The 22221-nt window shown below is 65.0% G+C and overlaps 1 protein-coding gene across 10 annotated transcripts in view; it reads left to right on the top strand.

Moving 5' to 3' along the window:
• FBRSL1 (fibrosin like 1) overlaps window positions 1-22221 on the top strand; it is a 79313-nt gene that overhangs the window by 35011 nt on the left and 22081 nt on the right. For 9 of the 10 annotated variants that reach the window (XM_023241245.2, XM_023241244.2, XM_023241247.2 and 6 more), the window contains exon 5: window positions 12791-12820. The exons of the other annotated variant lie outside the window; for it this stretch is intronic. In XM_023241245.2, coding sequence (XP_023097013.1) covers window positions 12791-12820 — 30 coding nt within the window. The remainder of the gene's footprint in view (window positions 1-12790; window positions 12821-22221) is intronic. 10 annotated transcript variants of the gene reach the window in all.

The following is a 22221-nucleotide window of genomic DNA, read 5'->3' as shown; positions in this document are numbered from 1 at the left end:
GGAGCCTGGACACTCAGGCGTGTGCGTGTGCGGGTGTGTGCGTCATGGGACCCTGGACACTTGAGTGTGTGCGTGTGTGGACATGAGCATCATGGGACCCCTGGACACGTGTGCGTGTGTGGGTGTGTGCCATGGGACCCTAGACTCTTGAGCTTGTGTGTGTGCATCATGGGACCCTGGGCACTTGAGCGCATACGTGTGAGGGTGTGTGTGTGTCATGGGACGACCCTGGACCCTTGAGCGTGTGCGTGTGCGTGGCGTTTCAGTGGGTAGGTCGTGTGGCTTCTGCGTGCCCTTGCCTTGTGTGCAGCTCCGTGTGGCTCTCGGTGAGAGGAGGGTGTGTGCCACATCCCCCTGTGGGTTGACATGTGTCTGGCAGGTGGTCTCTCCGTGTGGCTGTAGTGAGGCTGTGCACACCAGCACCTAGAGGTGTCTCGTGTTTCTCCGTGAGCCGTGTGTAAGTGCTAGGTGTGGCACAGATGCATCCCATTTGTGTGTGGCTGACTGCAGGTGGGCCACACGTGCCTGTGTGTGACCTGTGGCCCCTGCCGCTCGGGTGTGTCTGCAGTTGGGGCCTCAGCAGGGCTCGTGCCCGTCTTTGCCCATCCCTGACAGCGTCCTTGCACTAGGTGCTTATAGACTGGACTTAAAGGGGCTTAATTCTGTGAGGTTCTTACCCCAGCGAATCCCCAATTATTGCCCATCCTCAACAGCTCCTGTCTCGAAAGCTTGGTGCAGCCTCCCCGGCTCACCATCAGATGCTAGTGCCATGAAATTAGTTGGAAAGGAATTCTCTCAATTTGGCTGCTTGCAACTGAGAGCATGATGATCCATCCCCCTCCCCAGCAGGGACTTGGGATTTCCTTTATTAGAGAGAAGCGAGGGTCCAGATGGCTGCTGAGGCCGGGAGGCCGGCCCTGCCCTCTGCATCCCGAGTGAGTGTGGTGGTCGGTGCTCAGAATGTTCTGGAAGGGGTCTGTGCTCACAGAGGTATGGGGGGCCTGGCAGAGCCCCGACAGGTGAGGCCATCAGCCAGGCAGGTCTCAGGTCTCTCCGTGGTGGACGTTGTTGCCATGGCGATGACCCCCTCCAACCTCCAGGTGAGGACACTGAGGCGCGGGGGGTCAGAGAGCCCCCCCAGGTACCCACTGAGGGGCTCAGCCGAGACGCGGAGCGCAGCCGGTGGGCCAGGCCTGCTCTGGTCTGTCACCATCAAGAGGGAGCCGCCTTCCAGGCACCTTGTCCCGCCCCTCGCTCGCCGGCCCCGCTCCCCGCCCGCTGGGGCTCGCAAGCCTGTTCCGCCCTCGGTTCGGGTTCGGGCTCGGGCTGGGGCGATTCTCCCGGCCCACAAGGTGCTTGCGCGTTGTCCCCCCTCGACGAGCGCTTATAGTCTGTTCTGCACCCGTCACTGGTGCTGGGAAGGAACCGAATGGCCAATGTCCCTGCCCCGCGGGCCTCACGTTGCCGCGGAGAAGACAGTGAACAGAGCAGATAAGTACCACTCCCAGGTGGAGGCGGTGAGCGCAGTGGTGCGAAGGCGGTAGGAAGGTGAACGTGGTGCGGCAGGGGAGGCGTCTGCACCACGCCAGTGGCACCGGGAGCCCCCGGGGCCACGGCCCTGCCGTGGGAGGGGCCCACCTCCGTGTGTGAAGAGGCGCGGGGCGGCCGCTGCTGCGGGAGGGGTCCCCACCTGCAGGAGGGTCCAGGCGAGGCTCTAATTGGACTCCGGGCAGGATGGGGAGGAAGGGGTGTCTGCCAGGCCTGGCAGCCGGGAGGGGAGGGGTGTGTGTGGGAGAGCCGGCTCATCTGGGTTGAGTAGCGCTCCACCCGCTAGACCTGCCAGGGCAGTAGCCCCTCACGCAGGGTGGAATGAGTGGCTTGGCCTGATCGCCTTGGGGGGATTTCTGGAAACTGACTGTAAGACTTTGGCCGGTCTCAGCACCTCCTGCCACGGGCCGCAGGGCCGGGCCGTGGGGGGAGGCTGCCTCGGACTGTGCTGTGCCCCAGGCTGTCCCCTTCACCTCAGTGCCTGGGCAGCCGGGCAGACCTGAGAGCACCTGGCAGGGCCCCAGCTGGTGCCGGGCCGGTGCCCGTCAGTTGCTGAGGAAGCCCGGAGGGGCTCAGTGTGGAAAGACCACTCCCTTGCCTGGGCCTCCGCTCCCCCGCTGTGGGCTTCCCTGTGTGGCCCCTGCGTGGGCCGGTTCGGCCTCCTCACAGCATTAGGGCGCCTTAGCGAGAGCCGGGAGGAGGCAGGTGGCTTCCACACCCTCTCTCGTCACCAGAGAGCCACTTGGACTCAAGGGGCAGGACCGAGGCCCTCTTCCTCGGCAGGAGGGTGCCCACGCTTTGTGAGCGGACACAGGCTGATGGGCACACGCACCCCTCACCCGTTCCGACCCGGCCTCTCCTTCCCCGGGGGGCGGGGGCGCAGCAGGTCTGTGCCGGCGAAGACAGGCGTGTGCATGCACGAGGCAGCTAGCACCTGCAGCCGACGTCTGCGAGTGCCTGCAGCGTGCCGGGCCCTGTGTGGCTGTGAATGAGGCTGACCCGAGCTCCAAAACAGCAGCAGGGCCACACGGAGGGCCACGTGTGTGTGATTCAGCACACGCGTGGGGTCCCCCTGTGGCCTTGGGCCACCACTTCCTCCCGGGACAGTGGTGGTAGCTCCTGGCTCTGTGCGTGGTGTCCCGCCCTCCGTCGTGCCTTCCGGGTGCTGAGTCCAGGTGGGCCCTGTGCTTGCTGGGGCCAAGCAGGTGGCCCCCCCCCGGGGACCAGGGACAGAGCTCGAGGTAACTGACGGATGCATGCAGGCCGCTTGCCGGCTCTGCCTCCTCGAGCCAGGGCCATCTGTGGTTAAAGGTGGGGTGTAGCATGAGATGGGGTGGACCTGGGTCCCAGTGAGGTGTCAGATGGTTGGAGGGTGGGTGGACACGTGCTGCGGAACCCCGGCCGGCTGTCCTCTTTGGGGGAGCTGGCGGAGAGGTGCCCGGGGTGTCCCAAGCCGTCCTGAGACCTGCTTGCTCCCCAGGAGTGGCCGCCCCCGAACAGCGTGGGCTGTGTCTTTACGAGGCAGGTTTACGACATCCATTACCCTGCTCCTTGGGCCACTTCTGAGCGGCCGTAATTTGTACAAAAGCAATAAAAACCAGTCAGCCTGTCCCTGGAGTCAGGGAGCTGCATTCTCCTAACGACCTCTGAGCACAGGGCAGTCCTTGAGCCGCTGCTCGGGGGACGGCGGGGACGGTGGGGGTGTGCACTGAGCACAGTGTCCTTCCCTGTGACGCAGCCCCAGCCAATGCCTGGTGTCTCTTTCCAGAGGATCCACTGTCTACCCACCCTTCATTCACTCAGCCCACCGCCTAGGGCCCTGGGTGCAGCCGTAGCCCACGTGTGTCCAGCTGGTAGAACACGGAGGCCCCTCCCTATGGGTGGGTGAAGAGCCCCTGTGTCCCGGGCACCTGTCACCCAGCGCTTCAGCCCGGCTGGGTCAGGGGGTATCAGCCCCAGCTGGGCAGGGCCACTTTCTCAGGCTGGTTGTGAGATTCCGAACGTGGCCCTAGGGTACCTCCAAGATTGTGTTCCCAGGGAAGCCGACCCTGATGTGGAAGCTGATGAGGGTTTGACCCAGAACAGCCAGGCTGGCCCTTTATTGCTGTGCAGTCTGTGGATGGGGCACCGGGAGGGGCGTGGCCTTAGGGGCCTCTGCTCCCGAGCTCCCTTCCTGTGCCCCAGGGCTGCCGGCCCCACTCCCCGAGCCAGGTAGCAGGATGTTCCTGGAAGGGGGCAGGGCAGTGAAGTGCTGTGCACTCCCAGGTAGGGCAAGGACAGGACAGAGGATGAAATGATGAACAGGCGACCTACCCAGTACTTTAGTTGCTGGCGAATGGTCTTAGGAAAGATACAGGCGGAGGGGGTGCCGGGGTAGAGGGGGAGGGGTGCCCGGGTAGGGGGGAGGGTCCTCAATCTCTGACTTTATCTTGTACGAGCAGGTTCTGAAGGTAACTGTGTGTGTCTGACAGGTTCTACCTGCCTGGACAGTCACGTGGGCACATTTCTGTACCTCGTCTCTCTGTGGCCATTTTCTGCAGGTAGCCTGGGCCTGGTCCCCTTGCTCTGCTGTCCCAGGTGAGGTCAGCCTAGCCAGGGCAGGGTGTGCCCCAGGCACACCAGGGTTGCATGCCCTCCCCTTCCCGGGTTTCTGGGGACTCACCCTGCTGGACAGAGAAACTTCCCACCCCCACTCCTTTGTCCTGCCAGATGCTGGAGGTGGGAAGGAACAGTCCCCCTGGAGGGTCCACCCCCACCACCACCCGTGTTCTGCCCGCCACCCCCACTCACAGAGCAGTGCTGCGTGTGTGCTGAGCTGGTCGGTCACCGTCGGGTCAGGGCAGCACAGCCCAGGACGGCCATGAGCGCCTCCGCCCCCAGCCCTGGGACCTGGTGCCGTGGGCAGCACCTGCCATCAGCACCTGCCGTCCTGCTGGGGCCGCGCCAGAGCTGCCTGCAAGGGTCACGTGGGGCTCCTGCGCGCCGGGATGGGGGACAGGGACGGCCCCTGCTCGCATTCCTCCCCGCGCTCCACAGCGCCACAGAGCCCTGTCCTAGAGGGAAGGGCCAGCTGGGTAAGGTCAGGCCAGGGGCTGCACTGCAGGGGAGGAGCGTGACGCTGGCTGCCCTGGGGCTGGGGGCCTCAGTGTTCTCTGGAAGAGGGCCAGGGCGGTAGCCCTACAGGGCCGCAGAGACAGAGTGAAAGTGTTTGCTGTTCCTGTGCCATCTCCGAGTGCACACGGTTCTGGAGCTCTGCGCGTCCGTGACGGTGGCCCCGGGAGCTCCCCCGCACCGAGGGTGCAAGCAGGGCGGGTCTCTGGTGCCTGCCCTTCTGGGCAGACGGCAGGAGAAAGCAGACCCGACAGGGGCTTTCACACAGTGTTGGCCACCGGTAGGAGACCCTCACTCAGAGAGGGGCAGGCACGGGGTGCCAGGCGGGGGGCAAGGTCAAGGTCCGGACAGAGAGCTAGAAGGAAAGGGCCACGTGGAAGCTGAGGGGGCCTAGCCGGCTCATGGGGCCAAAAGGGACGCCAGCTTCAGGCAAGGCTTGTCCCAGCAGCCCAAACGCGTGCAGCCCGTTGGCACTTCTCTGGGCAGATGGCTCCATGAGGGGTGGGGTGCTGTCGGCAAGAGGGGACTGGGTTCTGGGAGGCATCAGGGCCCTCCAGCTGGGGGCCTGGAACCCTGAGCACAGTTGTCTGTGCCTCGGGGGTCACACAGTTGTGTCACGGCCCTCGTGCTTCTGTCAGAGCAAGGGCCGGATTTAGTGTCAGGAGAGCGTACGTTTGTGAGAAACTGGCTTGTCTCTGTGACGTTTTCCAACCGTCTTTAAAACTTCCGCCCCCATTGTCATATTTCAAACTGGCAACAGGCGCATAAAAGAGGCTTCAGCCCCACTACAGGGGGAGCGCCTGAGGGCAGGTGCCCAGCCCTCCGGCCTCGGGGAGCAGCTGACAGAACGCCCCTAACCGGGCAGGTGGGGGTCTGGCACACGGGTGGGCCACGGATTGGGGCCTGCCCCGGTCAGTTTGCAGGGACTGCCAGGAGAAGCCATCCCGTGTGTCCCCCGCACCCCGTCCCCAGAAACTCCCGGCCTCGCAGAGTCTATCTTCCTACCTGCTCTCTGTAGGGAAGGCCCCACCACGGGCCACACATGTTCCAGCTGTCCCCTCGCTGCCTTGTGGACTCCAGGGCACCCACTCGGGCCACTTGGGGACATTTGGCCGGGGGAGTGTGAGCCTCGGACACTATGGTCACTCTGCAGTGTCCTCTTGGCTGGGACTACACATGGTGTGGACTCCAGGAAGGCTTGTGGGGGCCATTGCAGCCCCCGTGCCTGTGCCCTGCCTACGTCGCCCCCCCCCCCCAGCACGCGGGACACCTCAGAGGGGCAGGGAGGCTGGCACACTCCCTGCCCGCCTGGCCTGGGGTGCGGGCAGCCCCTGCCCTCCCTTCAGCTGTAGGTCACCGTGGCTTCCCGCCTCTGCCAGGCCCTGCACTTCGGTTCCCCGTTCCTGCGTCCGGCCTCCAGGCGGGTGCCCAGGAGGGTCCGCCTTCTGCCCGGGACCCTGCTCGGAGCCACTGAGCGCGTAACTGCCCCGGGGCAGTTTGGTGCCGAGTCCTGGGACTCCCGTCTGCCCCGTGACCAGGCCCCAGCCCTGCCCCCAGAGGCCAGACACAGACTCTCTGCACAGGCCCACAAGGACGCCTCCGGGCGGCGGCCACACGCGCGGGAGCCGTGGCTGGAGGGAGGGCGACAGGCCGGGCCTTTGGGAGATTCAATTATGTGGGACACGCGGGGCTGCGAGGGCACAGGAGGTTAGGAATTAATGTTAACGCTGTTCTGGTTGAGACTTTTTGTGTTGATAAATAATTCATGAGGCAGTTAGCGCTTTGAGTCTGACAACACGAGAATATATTAATACAGTCGACGCCGCGAAAGGTCAGCCGTGTGCGGCGGGGCTGCGGCCCATCTTTTATTCTCCTCTGACACGGGCTCGTTAATGATGCCAGCCCCGCGAGGGCTGGTGGGGGAGCCGCTAACGAGGGACAGGAAGAGGGGGTTTGTGCCGGCCGTGGGCACGGAGGAAGACACGGACCTGAGGGACTGGCAAGGCCCCTGAGGCGGGAGCAGAGGGTCCCCGCCATCCCCGTGAGGCTCGGGAGAGGCGAGCAGGGACCTGATCGTGAGGTGGGGCTGTTGGCCGTCCCAGGTGTTTGTTGAGCGCTTAGTGCGGGCGGGGGGGCGGCTCCAGGCCCTGTGGTCAGGGGATCGGAGGAAGCCCAGGAACCCCTGCTCTCATGGGGGCCATGGGACAGCGGGACGGGGAGAGAACATGGAGGGGCTGTCGGGCCGGGGTCCAGAGGTGCCACTGAGCACACTGGGGGAGGGCGTTCCACGGGGACGTGTGTGTGTGTGTGTGTCAGTGTGAGTGTGCAGGCACGCGCGTATGTGCGTTATTACACTCACAGCGTGGCCTGCAGGTAGGGGAGGCAGGGTTAGCAAGGGGCCCTCGACACCTGTGGGGAGAAGGAGCTGCCGGTGGGAACAGAGGGGCCCAGTGCGGGGCGCAACGGGGCGCCCGGGCAGGCAGGTTTGGCCCTGTTGGGGCTCGGACTCCCGAGAGGGACAGGGCCACCCCGGCTATGACGGGAGATGGCGACCAAGAGCAGGCAGCAACTGGGGCGCCAGGCCTCGGTCCGTACAGGCAGCAGTGTCCCCCATGCTGCCGCCACCCTGGGGCACCACCCCAGCATCATCTGCCCTGGTAGGCGATCTCAGACAAGCTATCCCACGAAACTACACCCAGCTCTCCTCGAGATCTTAGGGAACTGCAACGAGGGAATATTAAAAGTGATTTGTGTTTTGCACAGTGGTGTTGTAGGTTGGCCCCCACTGGGAAACCCAGAATCCCTCAGGAGTGCCATCCCCTTGAGACCCTGCATCAGGAGCGGGAGGAGGACAGGACAGTTCAGACATCAGCGGTCAGAGCCCAGGTCATGCCTCCGTTCAGTCATCCGTCCATCCGGGCATCCGTCCCCTGCCTGCTCCACGTGGGTACTGTGTGCACCACGCTAAGTTTTCCATCCATCCATCCAGGCATCCGTCCATCCATGCATTTGTTCCAGGCCTGCGCTGTCTGGGTTCTGTCCAGGGGCAGCAGGTGGGTCATGGGCCAAGCAGTGGAAGGCTCAGAATGTTGCCCCGGGTCCTCTTGAGATTCAGAGGCTTGGGGTCTGGCTTCCCCTCTGACCGGGTGCTGGATCTGCCCCGCGCCCTGTGGCCGCTGATGTGGGCTCTTGCAGTCGGCTACTCAGAAGCTGCCACGTTTCCCACCTCAGCTCAGACTTGGGGCTCAGGGACGGTCCCAGGCTGCCACCAGGCCCCACACTTATCACCTTAGTGACTGCTCCCAGCCAGGTCTCCAAGGAGGCCTGGGAGCAGGAGACAGAACGCCAGCCCACTTGTCTCTCAGGGCCCCAAAGAGCCCACTGCCCGCCGCTGCCCGTGAGGAGGCCTCCAGATGGGAGGCCGCCCGGAGCTCCCCATTGCACCGGAGACGCAGACTCCCTGGGCGGGAACAGCCTGGGTCTCCCTCCCACCGCTCCTGGGCTCCTGGCTGTGAGGGGCAGTGGAGCTGCCTAGGGGTGCGGCCTAGGGGAAGCAGCCCCGCCCTCGATGACCCCCCTGCTCAGGGAACGTGGCCCCGCCTCCCTCCTCCCACGCGCGCCTGCGCAGCTCCAGCTGCGCGCCTCTGCTAAGTGGGTCTCGCTCACCATCAGCCCGTGGAGGCCGTCCGCGCTCGGGCTATTAGGCTGCAGTAACTTAATTGCTCGTTAATTGGGTAATTAGTGCTTTGTTTTGCTTTAAAGCCTAAATACTCATAAAAGTGAATTAGCTGAGTAAACAAGAATGGGATTTTCAGGGTCCCCATCCAGCTATCGTGCATAATTAATCAGGCTCACTGTGACTTTCTGGGCCAGAGTGGCCCGGAGCCCTTTGCAGGGTGATACTGTGTGATACCCAGCCCTGTCCCAGCTGCCATGAGGGCGTCCCCGGCTTGGGGTCCTGACCAGAGGGGTCAGATGGAGACCATGGGTTCCAGAGCCCCCTCACCCACTCACCTACTCTGCCTCAGTTTCCCCATCTGTACGCAGGTGGGTCTGTGGTGGCGCCTGAGTTGTACAGAAGTGACCTCAGTGAGCAAATGTGCCATTGACCTCACCCCCCACACCGTCCCAGGCCTCCTGCTGCTGGGATGCAGGGACGCCTCTGTCCTGCCTGCCCTGCCGGCCCAGCGGACCCCCAGGTCCTAGTGCTTGGCTCCTGCCTCTGGGCCACACGACTGCAAGCAAGCCCCTTTAGCTTCTGAGCCTCCACTTTCTTGTGGCTAATACCACGGCAAGCACTGGTTGGACAGCTCCCGCCTTGTGTCGTGTGACCCACGCTTGTGGTACCGTTCAGCACTTGAGACGGTCACCCAGCTGGTCCTGTGGCTGCCCCGGAGGAGACTGCGGCCCCCACCCCACTCCTGGCACCCTTGCCTGCCCATGGGGTCCCGAGGCATGGCCCTGCATTGGTGGTGCTCACTCACATGACTGGGGCGCCCCGGCCCCAGTGCCCAGCCTGTCCACGGCCCCTTGTTTAGCTTGCCCTGCTTACTGGGCGTGCGTTCTGAACCCCCGTGGAGTGTGTGCAGCACGATGGAAGGGAGTACCCTCATGTCCTTCTCCACGAAGGAGGGACACCCACGCAGGCAGAAAGGCAGCCGCTCCCTCCCCCAGGTTCTTCAGAAGCAGTGCCAGCAGGCACAGTGAGACCCGTGAGGGGCTACGGGAGGGTGAGAGCCCTAAGCACAGACGAGCTGTCGGCACGGCCACACGCATGGGGACAGGTGGCTCTGTCAGGTCCCCGGGTGCACACGTGGCGTGCGGTGGGACACCCATTGGACAGGATGCCCAGGCGCTCACGTCACAGAGGCCCAGAGCACACCCTGACATGCGTCGCAACATGCACACGCACGCGTGAGCCGTGATGGCACGCCCAGGGAGAACGACCACAGCGAGGATTCCTCGGGTGTCCCCAGGGCACATGGAAAGTGCATGGACACACCTCAGGGCGCATGGGTCCAGTCCAGGTGGGGTCAGCACTAACTGTCCAGCAGCTCAGACAGTCTGAGTTTCTGCCTCCACGCTCAAGTGAGCTGCATAGAATGTTCCGTTGCCTTCCACCCCCACGTAGACCATGGACCCTGCTGATTTTTCTGGTTTGCAGCTGCTTGGGCCTTTGCGAGCGACAGTGCCCTTCTGGAGTGAGTCCCAGACTGGTGAGAAGTAAGGTTCTCCTTTGCCCCCGGGCAGCTCTGCAAGCTGGACCTTCAGAGGCGGTACCCCAGACTGTGGACCACACCACACGCCTCCTGCTTCGCGAGATAGACTGGGGCACTGAGTGGGAAGCTGGAGCGGGGAGGACTTTCAGCATCCTCATCCAGGACAGGGCCCAGGACAGCCTCTGGGCCCCAAGTGAGCAGGAGAGACCCTGCCCGGGCTCCCCGCCTCTCTCCTCTCTACTCCCCGGGGGCACCTCTGGGCCAGGCCCAGGTGCTGGAGCAGCTGATGGGAGCCGGGGGCTCAGCGTCAAGTTTCCCCGCCCATGAATTTTTCATGCCTTTGTTTGAGAAACGGAAGGCCAGCGGCCTTCCCCTAAGCGGTAATAACGTTCGCACTGAGACGAGAAAAAGGCACATTTCTGTTGCTGTCGAATGACCGTGTTGATTTGCGTCTCCCCATTCTGGAGGGTGACAAGCAGCCCCACCCGAGCAAGCGGCTGCCCGGGCTTCTGGAAGAAAGGCCTGGTGATGGAGGCCAAGTTCTCCAGACCTCCTGAGCAGGTGCTCGTAGGGGAGCAGGGCACTGTCAGGTGAGAGGTGTCTGTGCCCAGACCCTCTGGGGGGCTAGACGCCTCCAAGGGCTGTTCAGGTGACGTGAGGGAAGAGGCTGAGGCCGATGACAGCGATGGCAAAGATGCTGGTGGTGACGATGCGACGATGGTGGCGATGGTGATAAAGATACCATCGTGCCGTATGTCATGCTGGCTTCGTACCCAGCACTGTTCTAGCGCTCTGCACGGATTCACTCACGGAACCTGCGCAACAGCCCTGTAGGTGCGCCGTTGTCTGTGTTTTGCAGAAGCACAGACTGAGGCACAGAGAGGTCAAGGGACTTGCCCAGGCCTGCACAGCATAGGTGGTGGCACAGCGTCCCAGCGGGCGTCTGCTCCGGAGCCCGTGTTGTGGCCTCCCAGCCATAGCCAGCACGTCTCCTCGGGGCCTGGAGTCTGTCCTGTGCTCCGTGGACTCCCTGCCTGGACCCCCACCCACGCCGGGGCCACCCGGCCCAACCCTGTGAAGGTCACCTCGCTCAAGCGGCCCCTGTAAGACGGATGTGGCTCTTTTTCCCTCCTTGCCCTGATTAATTGCCTCATTCAGTTCCGACTCTGTTGCAGTTAAACATTAATTCAGTAGGACTTAATAACGCGAATTCATTTACGACGTGGCCTGTGCTGGCTGACAGGGGTGTGCTGTTCGGTTAATTATAGGATCCGTGCACTCGCCGCAACGCACCTTCACCCTGCCTTGATTGTCGGGCCATTAAGCTCTCATCGCGACACCAAAAGCCGTGGGGAGAGGTGTGAGGCGGCCCGGCCTGGGGGGTTCCGGGCGCCCCAACGCGGTCTGGCCGCACACGAGGCCCAGCCCTCCCGGCAGGGTGAAGGGACCGCGGTGTCCAGCCCAAGGGCTTGGTGCCACTAACGGAGCGGGAAGAGGCCCGGCGGGGGGCCTCGCACAGCTCTGCCAGCAGCTTGGCTGTTCTGCGCCAGCTGTGCACGGGCCCCCTTCCAGGGCCCCCTCCCACAGGCCACGACCCTCTGGCCCCCACCCCTTCTCTGCCAGCACAGAGACCCTGGCCTTCCCTGTCTCTAGGCCGGGGCTCCCACAGCAGAGTTCAGTCCCAGCTCACTGGGACTGCACAGTGACACTCCACGTGTTCTGGAATGTTCCAGCCCCTCCTCGCCTTCCCATATGCCTCCTGAGTTTCAGCCCCTCTCCCCTCTCCCCACCCCCGGACCCGGCCACGCAGGATTGCCCTGGCCTCTAGTAGCCATGTGGCCAGCACACTGTGGGCCCACCGGTGCCTTCTGTGAAAGGACCTCTCCCCGATGCCGGGGGTCGGGGGGCCTCTGTCCAGGCCCTGTGGCGCGGGGGGGGGGGGTCCGTGGGGCTGAGGGTGGGAAGCTCGTGGCCTCAGAAGATCCCCCCCAACGTGCCCAGCCCCCAGGGTCACTTTAGGCTACAGCGAGTGGCACACGTGCGCAACTCTGTGAGCTTTGTCGTGGAGCGCACCCCTGCCCTCACCCCGGCCCCCTCCCTGCGCTAACCAAGTGGAGGGCACCGCGCGAGCAGTGCGTACCCCTGACTCCCTCCCACCCTCCTGCGTGGCCCCCGGAGATTTCTCTTCAGCGGGATAATTCATCTGACGGGACGTGTCGTAATTGCAGTTGGTGGAAAGGGATTATTTTTCTTGATGTTCTTGCAGGGGGGCATTGCTGTGGTTTCTAGAGGAGCAGTCTTTCTTTTTAAAGCTCTTCGTACTGAAAACGGAAAACAAAGATTTGTTTGCATGATTGCCAGCCTTCCTTTAAAGCAGCCAAGCTGACACGTGGAGTGGTTTATGCCCAGTCTGTGGCGGCTCTCCCGCAGGTGGTGCTGTGGCCACAGCCTGTCCTGACCCCCTTGTCTGTCCCAGGGGTCCGGGCTCGCTAGCCCCTCGCCCTCCCTTCCGCCCCTTCAAGCTGGGCCAGGCTCCCGTGTCCTTGCCCAGAGGGCACCCCCGATCCCTTCCCCGGGCCCCCACCCCCATCCGTGGGCCTCGTGAAGCGTGTGGGGTGTGGCCTGTGCCCGCCGCCCAGGAGACCAAGCTCTTCCCGCCTGGAGACCAGCATGTGGGAGGAGGCCTGAGGGGGTCACAGGGTAGCAGCTCTGTCCCAGGACGGGGGTGATGCTGCTCCAGGTGTGGCCGGGGTGAGGAGGGGGCTTCACGGCTCACTCTGGGCCCCAGGGTCTGCCTGGCCGGCCCCACAGAGCCCTTGACCGAGGCCCCCTCTCCCCACAAGCACCCCCCCCCCCCGCCCTGCCTAGGGGTGCTGCGGGGCTCTGACTCTCCTCTGTCTCTCTCCCCGCAGTGTGACAGCGAGAGTGAAGGGGACGACAAGGTAAGCCCCCCCCACCTCCTCCTGAGACCTCCACCCATAGGGGTGCAGAGGACAAGGGGCCTCGCCACAGGTCCAGGCCCCGGCTCCACCAGGGCTCCCTGGGATGGAGACCGCCAGGGGCAGAGCAGGGTGGGAGGGCAGCTTTCCAGGCTGGGGGCTGTAAACGTCACCAGAAAATAGAGACTTCCGTTAATAGCAGTGTGCTAGCACCTCATAATTACCCTCCTTTCCAGGAACAATGAAATTCCCATTAACTCAGGATTTATGCAGCTGGAGAAACCACAGCGCAGGCCTCCTTAGGGCCCTCGGTCCTGGTCATCTACCGGCCCTGGGGTGTTTTGTGGGGAGCAGGGAAAGAGGCCGCCCAGAGCCCTGAGCTCAGCAGCTGGGCGCCTTATGGGCAGAGATGCTCCCTGGCCCCCGCCGGCCCAGGCTCCTGCACTCGCTGTGGGCCTCTCCCCCAGCCCAGGGAGAGGGGGAGGGCACCGAGCCTCCCTGATGGATACCTGGGGACACCGAGGCAGAGGGAGGGTAAGGGTCACACGCCTGGACCCCAGGCAGGCCGGGTGCATAGTCCTCTCGGACACGTGAACGGCCCACCTGGGAAGAGTCGTAGCTGGCGATGAGGCTGCAGGTGATGGCCGTGCACCAGGCTGCAGCAAGGGGCTGAGCGGGTAAGGGGGACGGACGTCCAGGCCACGGGACGGTGCGATCAAGCGCTCTTTTCGGGAGGTGGGCCGAAGGGCCCCCTGAACACCGGCTCTGAGGCAAGTTGTATGACACGGGGTAAAGTCCCACGGGACGTCTGTGTGCTGTGTGACCTTGGTTCCCGCTTACCTGGTGTGTCCCCGCCTGTCCCGGGGGGACAGCCAGACGGCCCCTCTCGGGAGACAAATACGTGAGCAAGTGTGCAAAGGACTGGAAAGCCGCCTGGCAGGACAGGCCTGCAGAGGACCCCTGGGGGTCCAGGTGACCAGCTTTGGAGCCTGGGAGGGGGACAGCAAGGGCCAGGAGTCACCACGGCGGTGGGGGCGGGGGCGGAGAGAGGAATGGTGCGGACGGGTGAGGGCCGAGTCCCAGGGCATGCCATCCGAGGCAAGTCAGCCTGGAGGTCCCACATGGGCTTGTCCCTGCGGTCTGGATGGTTGGGGGAAGGTGGCCGGAGGCCGGGCAGCTGGGAAAGAACGCCATCGCCGTCGGGGTCCCCTGAGGCGCTTCCGTGGCTGTCATGGGCCCTGGGACGGGCGTGCGTCCACGGGAACAGTCGTTCCGAGATCTCCTGAGTGAGTTAGATTATGCGCCTGGGCCACCACGTCGCCCTCGGCCTGTCCTTGACCTAAAAACACCTTGCAGGCAGCTCTCTCTGAGGCCAGGGCCTGCTCGAGGGGGTTCCAGAGGCCGCCGGCCGCCGCCATTAGGGCCCCTGGCCTGTTTCCACAGAAGAAACCGAACCGCTACCCCCACGCTGGTTCCTTCCATCTGTCCAAGCCCTGACGCTGCTGCGGTTGGTACCCCGCCTCCTAGAACCGCTGCCTCCTTCCCTCCGGCAGCACAGGGCCGACCCTGGCCCCCTAGGGGCCTCCAGAGCTCGGCCTGGCCCCTTGGTCGTGCCCGGTCCTGCCTGTTCTCTGCTTGTGAGTCCAGCCCTGCTGCAAGAGGTGGAGACCGCGCCCCAGGAACGAGAGGTCACTGCTGACGTGGCCGTCGGTGCCCTGGAGCGGGTGGCAGGCCACGGCCGAGGGCAGCAGGCGGCCGGAGCTTTGGCCTCCTCCGCACTCACATCCAGCAGGGAGCCCACAGGCCGGTCCCGGCCGGGGAACGGGGGAGAGCAGGTGCGGGGTGGGCAGTGGGGTGCACCGCGGACGGGAGCAGGGCAGGGCTCGGAGCTGATAGTTCTTGTCTTCCTGCGGATCCCCTCGTAAACTGCTGCCCTTAGAGGGTGTTAGGACGGCCAGAGTCTGGGTTCCAGGGCCCCCTGCCTGGAGGGGCTGGCTGGCGTCTGTGTTGGGGCCCATGTCTCTGCCGTGTGAGGTGTGGTCACTTGGCCCAGACCCGCCTCGGGCTGTGACTGGGGCCTGTAGCTGCGGGTCCTGGGAAGGAAGGGGGATGGTGGCCATGGGCAGGGCCAGCCTCCCCCACCGCTGCGTGCTGGGCCCCAGCCATGGCCGTGGTCTGCACGGGTGATGTGACCACACATCCCGCCCCAGCGTGTGACGGCCTCTGGCTCCATCGCAGGTCAGGTGGCGGGCCATGCCTCCCCTTGTGCCCAGCTTCAGGGAGGCTGGGGCCAGAGGAGGAAGCAGGGCCGCCCCCTCCCCCGCCTCCCCCGTCTCCCACCGCAGCATCCCCACCTGCGTCAGGGTCATAGAGACACCTGTCTTGGGCCACGGCAAGCTCTGAGTCAGTTCACTCAGAGTGAGTGAGCCACCGTGTTTCAGCAAGCCCTCGGCTGGAGGGCCCGGGAAAGGGCTCAGGTTGGTCCCTGGTCACCCGGGTTCGCCGCTCCCATGAGTGGATCGTCTGTGACAGTAGGCCGCGTCCCCGCGCAGCTTGGGAGGGAGGCCCAAGCCAGGGCTGAGACTCCACGCAGCTGACCCTGGTTCTGCACGGGCTGGGCGGGTGAGGGCCCGGACGGGGCCCTAAAGCTGCAGGATTGCTTCCCAGAGAGGCTGCCTGGAGCGAGGGCTCCCCGAGGAATGGTTCGCCATCCACCGCCGATGCGTGTCTGCATCTCTGCCTCTCTGCCCCTGGGGTGGGACGTGCCCGGTCGGCACCGGCTGGGCCACTGTACCTGTGCTGCGGAGGTCCAGCCCCGCCTGCCCCTGCCCTCGCTGCCTCGCATCTGGACAGAGCACAGGCCCTTTGGTCCCCTCCCAAGTCTGCCCTCATCCGACGCAGAGACCCATACCGCCCGCACACCGGAGCCTCCCAGCCCTCAGTCCTGGCGCTCAAGGTGCACACGCCAGCTCAGCCACACGGCCCACGTTGGTTAGGGCCCGCGTGTGGCTGCCGTAGCGGAAACGGGAGTTAACAGTGATTTGGTAGAGGACTTGGTCTCTCTCACCTGAAAGTGCAGGCTGCGCCCTCAGGCTGCCGTGGGCCGTCCGTGCTCAGCAGGCTGCTGTCTGTCGGCCTGGCCAGACTTCACATACGGCTTTCCCCCTCACAGTGACCCGTTGCCCGTGAAGGCCGCGGTGCCACGTCTCCCGCAGCTCGCCTCCCACCGCACCGATCGCCTCCTGCGTGGTGAGGCGGGGAATGTTGGTGCAGAATGTCCGGTGGGGCTGGAGCAGGGGGGGAGAGGGAGGGAGAGCGCGTGAGTTCACAGGGGCCCGTTGTGTAGATCATAGCGGGAAGCTGAGGGGGAACCATTGTCCCAAGAGGTCCCTGTGTCTCCGGGCTGCACAGGGATACCGTGCCCGGTGGGTGTTGCCTGCGGCGCAGACCCCTTAGTTTCCCCCACGGCAAGGACACCCCCTTACTCAAAACCGCTTGGTTCTGGAGTTTAGGGGGGTGAGTAGTGAGTTCGGACAGCAAGAGAGACCCGACTTCCTTCTGCCTTCCTTTGCTGACCCAGGCTGGGTTTCTGGGTGATGGGTAACTTCCTCCCAGCCCGTCAAGAGGCAGGTGCAGCTCAGAGGGTGTGGTGCACGCTCCTCCCCCCCCCACCCCCCCATCCAGCTCACCTGCCGGAGGAGCCAGAGAAGGGCCTCTGCCCTCTGCAGCCCCGACCTGTCTCCAGGCGCACTGCAGGGTGAGGTCATTCGCCCCTTCCAGGAGGAGCTGGTCAGGGGAGGAAGGTCAGGCGTCCCCACAGTATTTCTGGAAGGGCAGAGCCCTGATCTTATAGGACTGTAAGAGCACGGGAGTGAGAGACAGAGCCATCCACCTGGGGCCTGGCCGCGGGGTGCCTCCCAGACACTCGCTCAGCCCCGGGGCACTCGTGTACCACACAGCGTCCGAACGGGCTCCACTTGTCACTCTGTTTGCTGTGTGGCGGGCAGAAGACGCCGACGCGGCTCTGGGGCTGGGGGGGGGGGGGGGGGAGGCAGCTGCACGGCAGCCTGGGCAGGAGGGCGACAGCGTGCGGCTCGGGCCCTGGATCTGTCCGCGCTGGCAGGATGTGCGCACTGGGCCCAGGAAAGCATGGCCGGTGGGCAGCACCCAGGGAGGTCACCCCCCGGACGGGGCAGCGAGCGGGCCAGGCTCCCTCTCTGCCAGCCTGTTTGCTCCTCCTAGACCTGCCAGGGTCTGAGGTCAGATGCACCCGCACCTTCTGTCGGCCCCGCCGCCCCTCCCTCACTGGTCCCCTGGGCTGCTGCCAACCCATCCCCTGCTTCACCCCTGGCCTTGGGCTCTGTGTCCGCCCAACAGCATCCCTGGAGGAAGGCCTCCCCGTCGCCTCCCCTGCGGGTGGCCACCCCCACCCCTCCCCGTCGCCTCCCCCTGCGGGTGGTCACCCCCCCTCCCCCGGTCGCCTCCCCCTGCGGGTGGCCACCCCCACCCCACCCCCACCCCCGTCGCCTCCCCCTGCGGGTGGCCACCCCCACCCCTCCTGACAGGCCAGGCTCTGCCCCTGAGCACCCCATCCCGGCCCTACTGCGGGCGCTGGCTGCTGGCAGGGAAGGCAGCCTGGGCTGCCAGATGGCCCCTCCGCAAGGCTGTGGGTGGTGTCTAACCACTTTTTTATTGGAAAAGTATGGGGTGAAAAATTGCGTGGGGCTCACCAGGCAGCCTCCTGGGCCTGGACTGGCTGCCGTCTGCCCAAGTGGCCCCCCCAGGTGGCCGCGGCCGCGAGCTCCCTCGTAGGCAGGCTGTCTGTCTGGCCTGCCAGATCCCCTGTGAGGACACACCCCCAGCGCCAGGCTCTGCCTGCCCCTGAGCAGCTGGCCAGCCGGTGGGGGCAGGGGTCGTCTGTGGCCACCGGCACCCGTACGGCCGGCCCGCACCCTCCGGGCTTCACTTCCTCTCTGCTGAGTGGGTGCCGGTGGTCTGGGGTGGGTGAAGGCGAGCGTTCCAGGCATAGGTGCGAGCATCTGGCCCGTACACAGCACGTTGGGGGTTGCCCCAAATGAGCCAAGCGGGCATCTGTGCCCCTGGGTCAGCCTCGCTCCTTCTGTGCTGTCTGCAGGGAGCACACGCTCTGGACCAGGCTCCTCTGTGCCTGACTGGGGTCCTCTCTGAACCTCTGCTTTATCTCTGCAATGAGGCTCACAGAGTCTCCCCCCCGGGCCCCCGTGAACTGCAAGGAGAGGGCACCGTGGACCAAATAGCGGAGCCCCTGCCCTCCGGCCCGTAACCCAAAGGATTCTGGGAGGAGGAGGGCCCGTGCTCAGAGCAGCACCCGCTTGTGTCCTGGGATCACCCTCCTCTGGTGGGGGCGGGGGCGGGGGCGCTTGTACTTGCCCCCCAGGCCAGCTGCCTCCCGAATTAGCACCTGCAGCCCCTCCTGCAGGAAGCCTCCTGGCCCTCGGAGCTCCCTGCTTCCCCACGTGGCTCTCCTAGACCCGCTCCCGGGAACACCTGCCCAGGAGTCCGTAGGAGGCCCTCCTGTCCCCCTCACCTGCCGTCCTGCCTCCCAGCCAGCTGCCGTGGGGATGACGGTGCAGGGAGCCTGTGCTCCCCTGCACCCCATGTGGGTGCTGGGAATGCCGTGGCGGTGGGGGCGGGGGCAGTGAAGCCAACCCCTACTCTGAGCTGTGCCCACAGTGTCTTTCCTGGGTCTGTCCAAGGCAGGGTCTTGGGCCGTTTGCTTACTGAGGGTCCAGGCAGGCACTGGGTGTGGCATGTAGGTCCCAGCAAGGACCATTAGCTCACCTGGCCCCAGATAACAACCCTCTGTTACCTGTTCTGAGCAGGGCATCTGAGGGACAGAAAGCCTCAGTGATATGTCCCGGGTCCCCCAGAGTGAGGATCCACCAGGACTGGAGGCCCCCCCGGGATGGTCAGGCCATGGTGTCCTGGCAGAGCTGGTGTGGCCTGGGCTCTGGCTGCAGGGGTGGGGGTCACCTTAGCACCTGCTGTGACAACTTGTCACAAACTCAGTGGCTTCAAACAGCTCAAGCTTTATAGTTGTGGAGGTAGCGAGTGTGAAATGGGTTTCACGAGGCCAGAACGGAAGCGTCAGCCTAGGCGGCTCCTTCTGGAGGCTCCAGGGAGCACACGATTCCTTTCCAGCCGTGTGGCCTCCCCGCCGGCTCCTCACATCAGGTCTCCACCTCTGTTGTCACGTCTTCTCGGATCTGACGCTCCTCCTCCTCCTCCTCCTCCTCCTCCTCCTCCTCCTCCTCCTTCCTCTTGTAAGGACCCTTGTGACCAGGTTGGGTTCGCCAGGGTCCTCCAGGCTTGCGTCCTCCTTAACCCAGTGTGTAAAGCCCCGTGGCCTTGTAGGGTGACCGACATGTTCACAGGCTCCGAGGATTAGGACACGGGTGTCATAGAGACCGCCGTTCTCCTACTACTGCTGGGGTACGATGCCCAGGTCTCAGGCCATAGCACAGGGTGGACAGTGCTTTTGACGACCAGGGTCCCAAAAGAAGCAGGACAGGGTGAGGGAGGTGAGGGAGACCAGGATGACTTGGGTTGCAAGTGACGAACACTCACCTCACAGGAGCCTGAGCGACACAGGGTCCGGGGGAAACAGGCTGGGGAAGAGGACGGGCTTCCCCTGCAGCCAGATGATGCCTCAGGGCCCCGCTGGTCTGGGACAGCCGCCCTGGGCCGCCCCACCGGGGCCAGCCTGGCCCCAGCGCTAGGGAGCGCGCCCCCACAGCCCCGCCGGGCCCCTCCGTGGGTGCACACACGGTCCCGGCTGGAGCCGGCAGGACACAGCAGATGTGGAGCCGCTCTCCGGGGACAGAAAGTGGGGGCGAGCACTGACCCCGGGACCCACGGTGTTCAGCAGAGAGCAGAGGTACTGAGGTCACGCGGCTTGCGTGCAGAGCCGGCCTGGAACCTGTCCCCTTCCAACTCGGTGGAGTGACAGGCCCAGATGGTGGGGGCTGTGTGTCCCTCTGTCCCTTCCAGAACTAGCTAAGCAGGACGTGGAGGTGTGGGGCCTGGGGCACCCCCCACGTCCCCCCATCCCGGGGGTCATACCGGGCCTGCCTGGGGTGGGGGGCCGAGAGAGGGGCCATCTGTCTGTTTGGCCGCTGCCCCTGTGGGTCTGCTCCCCTCTGTGCCCAGAGGGATCATAGTCCCTTCACACCCCACCTGCCCCACTGACCTCACAGGCCTGGTGAAGGCTTTAGGGTGGGTGGTGCTCACCTCCAGTTCAGGTGGGGGCGCGGTGGGAACCCCAGGGTCTTTCCGAGCCAGGCGTGGGCTGGGCGCAAGTCAGCCGGCCGGGCTCTGGAAGAGGCAGTGAGAGCTTGCAGACCAAGGGGTAGATGAGACAGGGGTTAGCGGGGGGTCAAGCCCCACGCCTGCTGGGGCCTCGGGTGGTCGGAGCTCCCACGCCCACCCTGGCCCCACCACAGTCCTCTGCCCCTTGGGGGTCCCCCAGCACTACCCCCCCGGGGGCCTGTAGCCCCCTAGCCCCAGAGGGGAAGGCCTGAAGAGCCAGGCCTCCCTGCCATCTGGTGACAAGGGCAGTGGCCAGTGCAGGAGCGGAGGGGGTGGGGGGACAGTGAACAGCCCCTCTCCCACGGGTCTGGGGCCAGAAGTCCAGAATCCAGGTGCGGGCAGGGCATGTGCGCCCTCGGGGCTCCAGGGAGGGTCCCTCCTGCCTCCTCCGGCCTCGGGGGTCTCCGCTCCACCCTCCCGTCTCTGCCTCCATCGTCACATGGCTTCTCCTTGTCTCTCCTCTTGGAGGGACAGAGTCCTTGGATTTAGGGCCGCCCTGATCCAGATTTCATCTCGATCCCCTTATGTTAATCACCCCTGCAGAGACCCTGATGCCACCGTGGTCACATTCTGAGGCTCTGGGTGGGCGTATCGTATGGGGCCACTGTCCAGCCAGTGCGGCGGGCTGCCCCGTCCCTCGCGTCCACCTCCTGAACAGCACAAGCCACAGGGCTGCCACGGCCACGGTGTTTGGACGGCGGACGGCCCAGGCCCCCTGCACCCAGGCCGGGCGCCTTCACAGCCTTGTGGCTCCGGGCAGCGTCCCGGAGGCCGTTCTCCCGGTGCTGGCAGGCCCCTCCATGGCCTTCCGAGGGGGTTGTCTCGGTTCTTTGAAATGCCGTGTCGCTGGCACCGTCTGGACTCCCCCATGGCTGTTGGCACTGGACTGGTAGCTCCCGGTCAGTAAGGAGGCAGAGCTCGCTGTTTGAGCGGGGTCTGATTTCAGCCTCTGTCAGCCCGTCGGTGAGATTTGTGGGCCTTTCTCTCCCAATGCCGGACGCCACCCCCGCCCCCAGCGGGGTCTGCCAGTCCTCCCCCAGGGGTTCTCCCGTGCTAGGCCACACTCCCAACATGGCCAGGACGACCAGGGAGGAGAGGGCACTAAGGCCCGGCCAGCCTGTCCCCCTCCCTGAGACCCCCCACCCCCAGCCAGGGCCCTGTCATTGGTCTCCCTGTCACGGGCCCCACGCCTCTTTATCTGCAGCCTCAGCAGCCACTTACCCCCAGAACGTGGCCGGGGGGGGGGGGGGAGGGGTGGTGGTGGCTGTCACCTGCACGGGGCTGATGTGGCTCCCAGTGCCCCCTCCAGGAACTCCCGTGACTCTTATCCTGGAGCTGCCTGTGACGACAGCTGCGGGTGTGATGCTGCTTGTTGAACCCGGGGTGAGCCCCGAGGGGGTTACGTCTGATTAGGTCTGGCTGCCGCCTCCCTGCCTCTCCGTCACCTGCCGCTCTGTTTCCTTCTAGGTTTCCCCCCTTGTCAGACCTTTCATGTCGCAGCTGCCTTCCTTCCTAAACCCAGACCTGCCCTGGGTTCTCAGGCCACTTGTACCTCCAGACTGGAGGGGGGGGGGGGCGGCTCTCAAGAATAACTCAGTGCCCGAGGCGGCCTGGGGGGCGATGTTTGAAACGAAGACATTTTATAGGAAGACAGGCTTCTCCTGGGGCCTGGGGCCTGGGGCTGTGCTGGGCAGGCTGGACAGAGGAGCAGGGGCCTTGTTGAGACCTCAGCAGCGGCCGGATGGCCAGACCCCGGGGCTCCCCTTCGGACAGCGCATCTCCCGGCTCTCCTGCCAGTGCCTGAACTGGCCCCACAGTGCCACGTGGTCCCCACCTGCTCTCTGCACCCCCACTGACTCCACCAGCGGTAAGGTGTCCGGCCACCTGGGTCCCTCCGCTGTAGGAGGCACAAGGGCAGAACACACCTCTGGGGGCCCCGAGGGTTCGTGCTCAGACTGCGAGGAGTACCCGACTTGGCATATGTCTGCCTCCAGGAGGGTGGGGCCTGTCCAGGGTCCCGAGGAAATGACGCAGCCGGGACTCCACGCAGGCCTGTG

The sequence above is a fragment of the Felis catus genome, chromosome D3, assembly GCF_018350175.1.
Source record: "Felis catus isolate Fca126 chromosome D3, F.catus_Fca126_mat1.0, whole genome shotgun sequence".
Taxonomy (NCBI): Eukaryota; Metazoa; Chordata; class Mammalia; order Carnivora; family Felidae; genus Felis; species Felis catus.
This window is presented reverse-complemented; position numbering and strand designations above follow the sequence as displayed.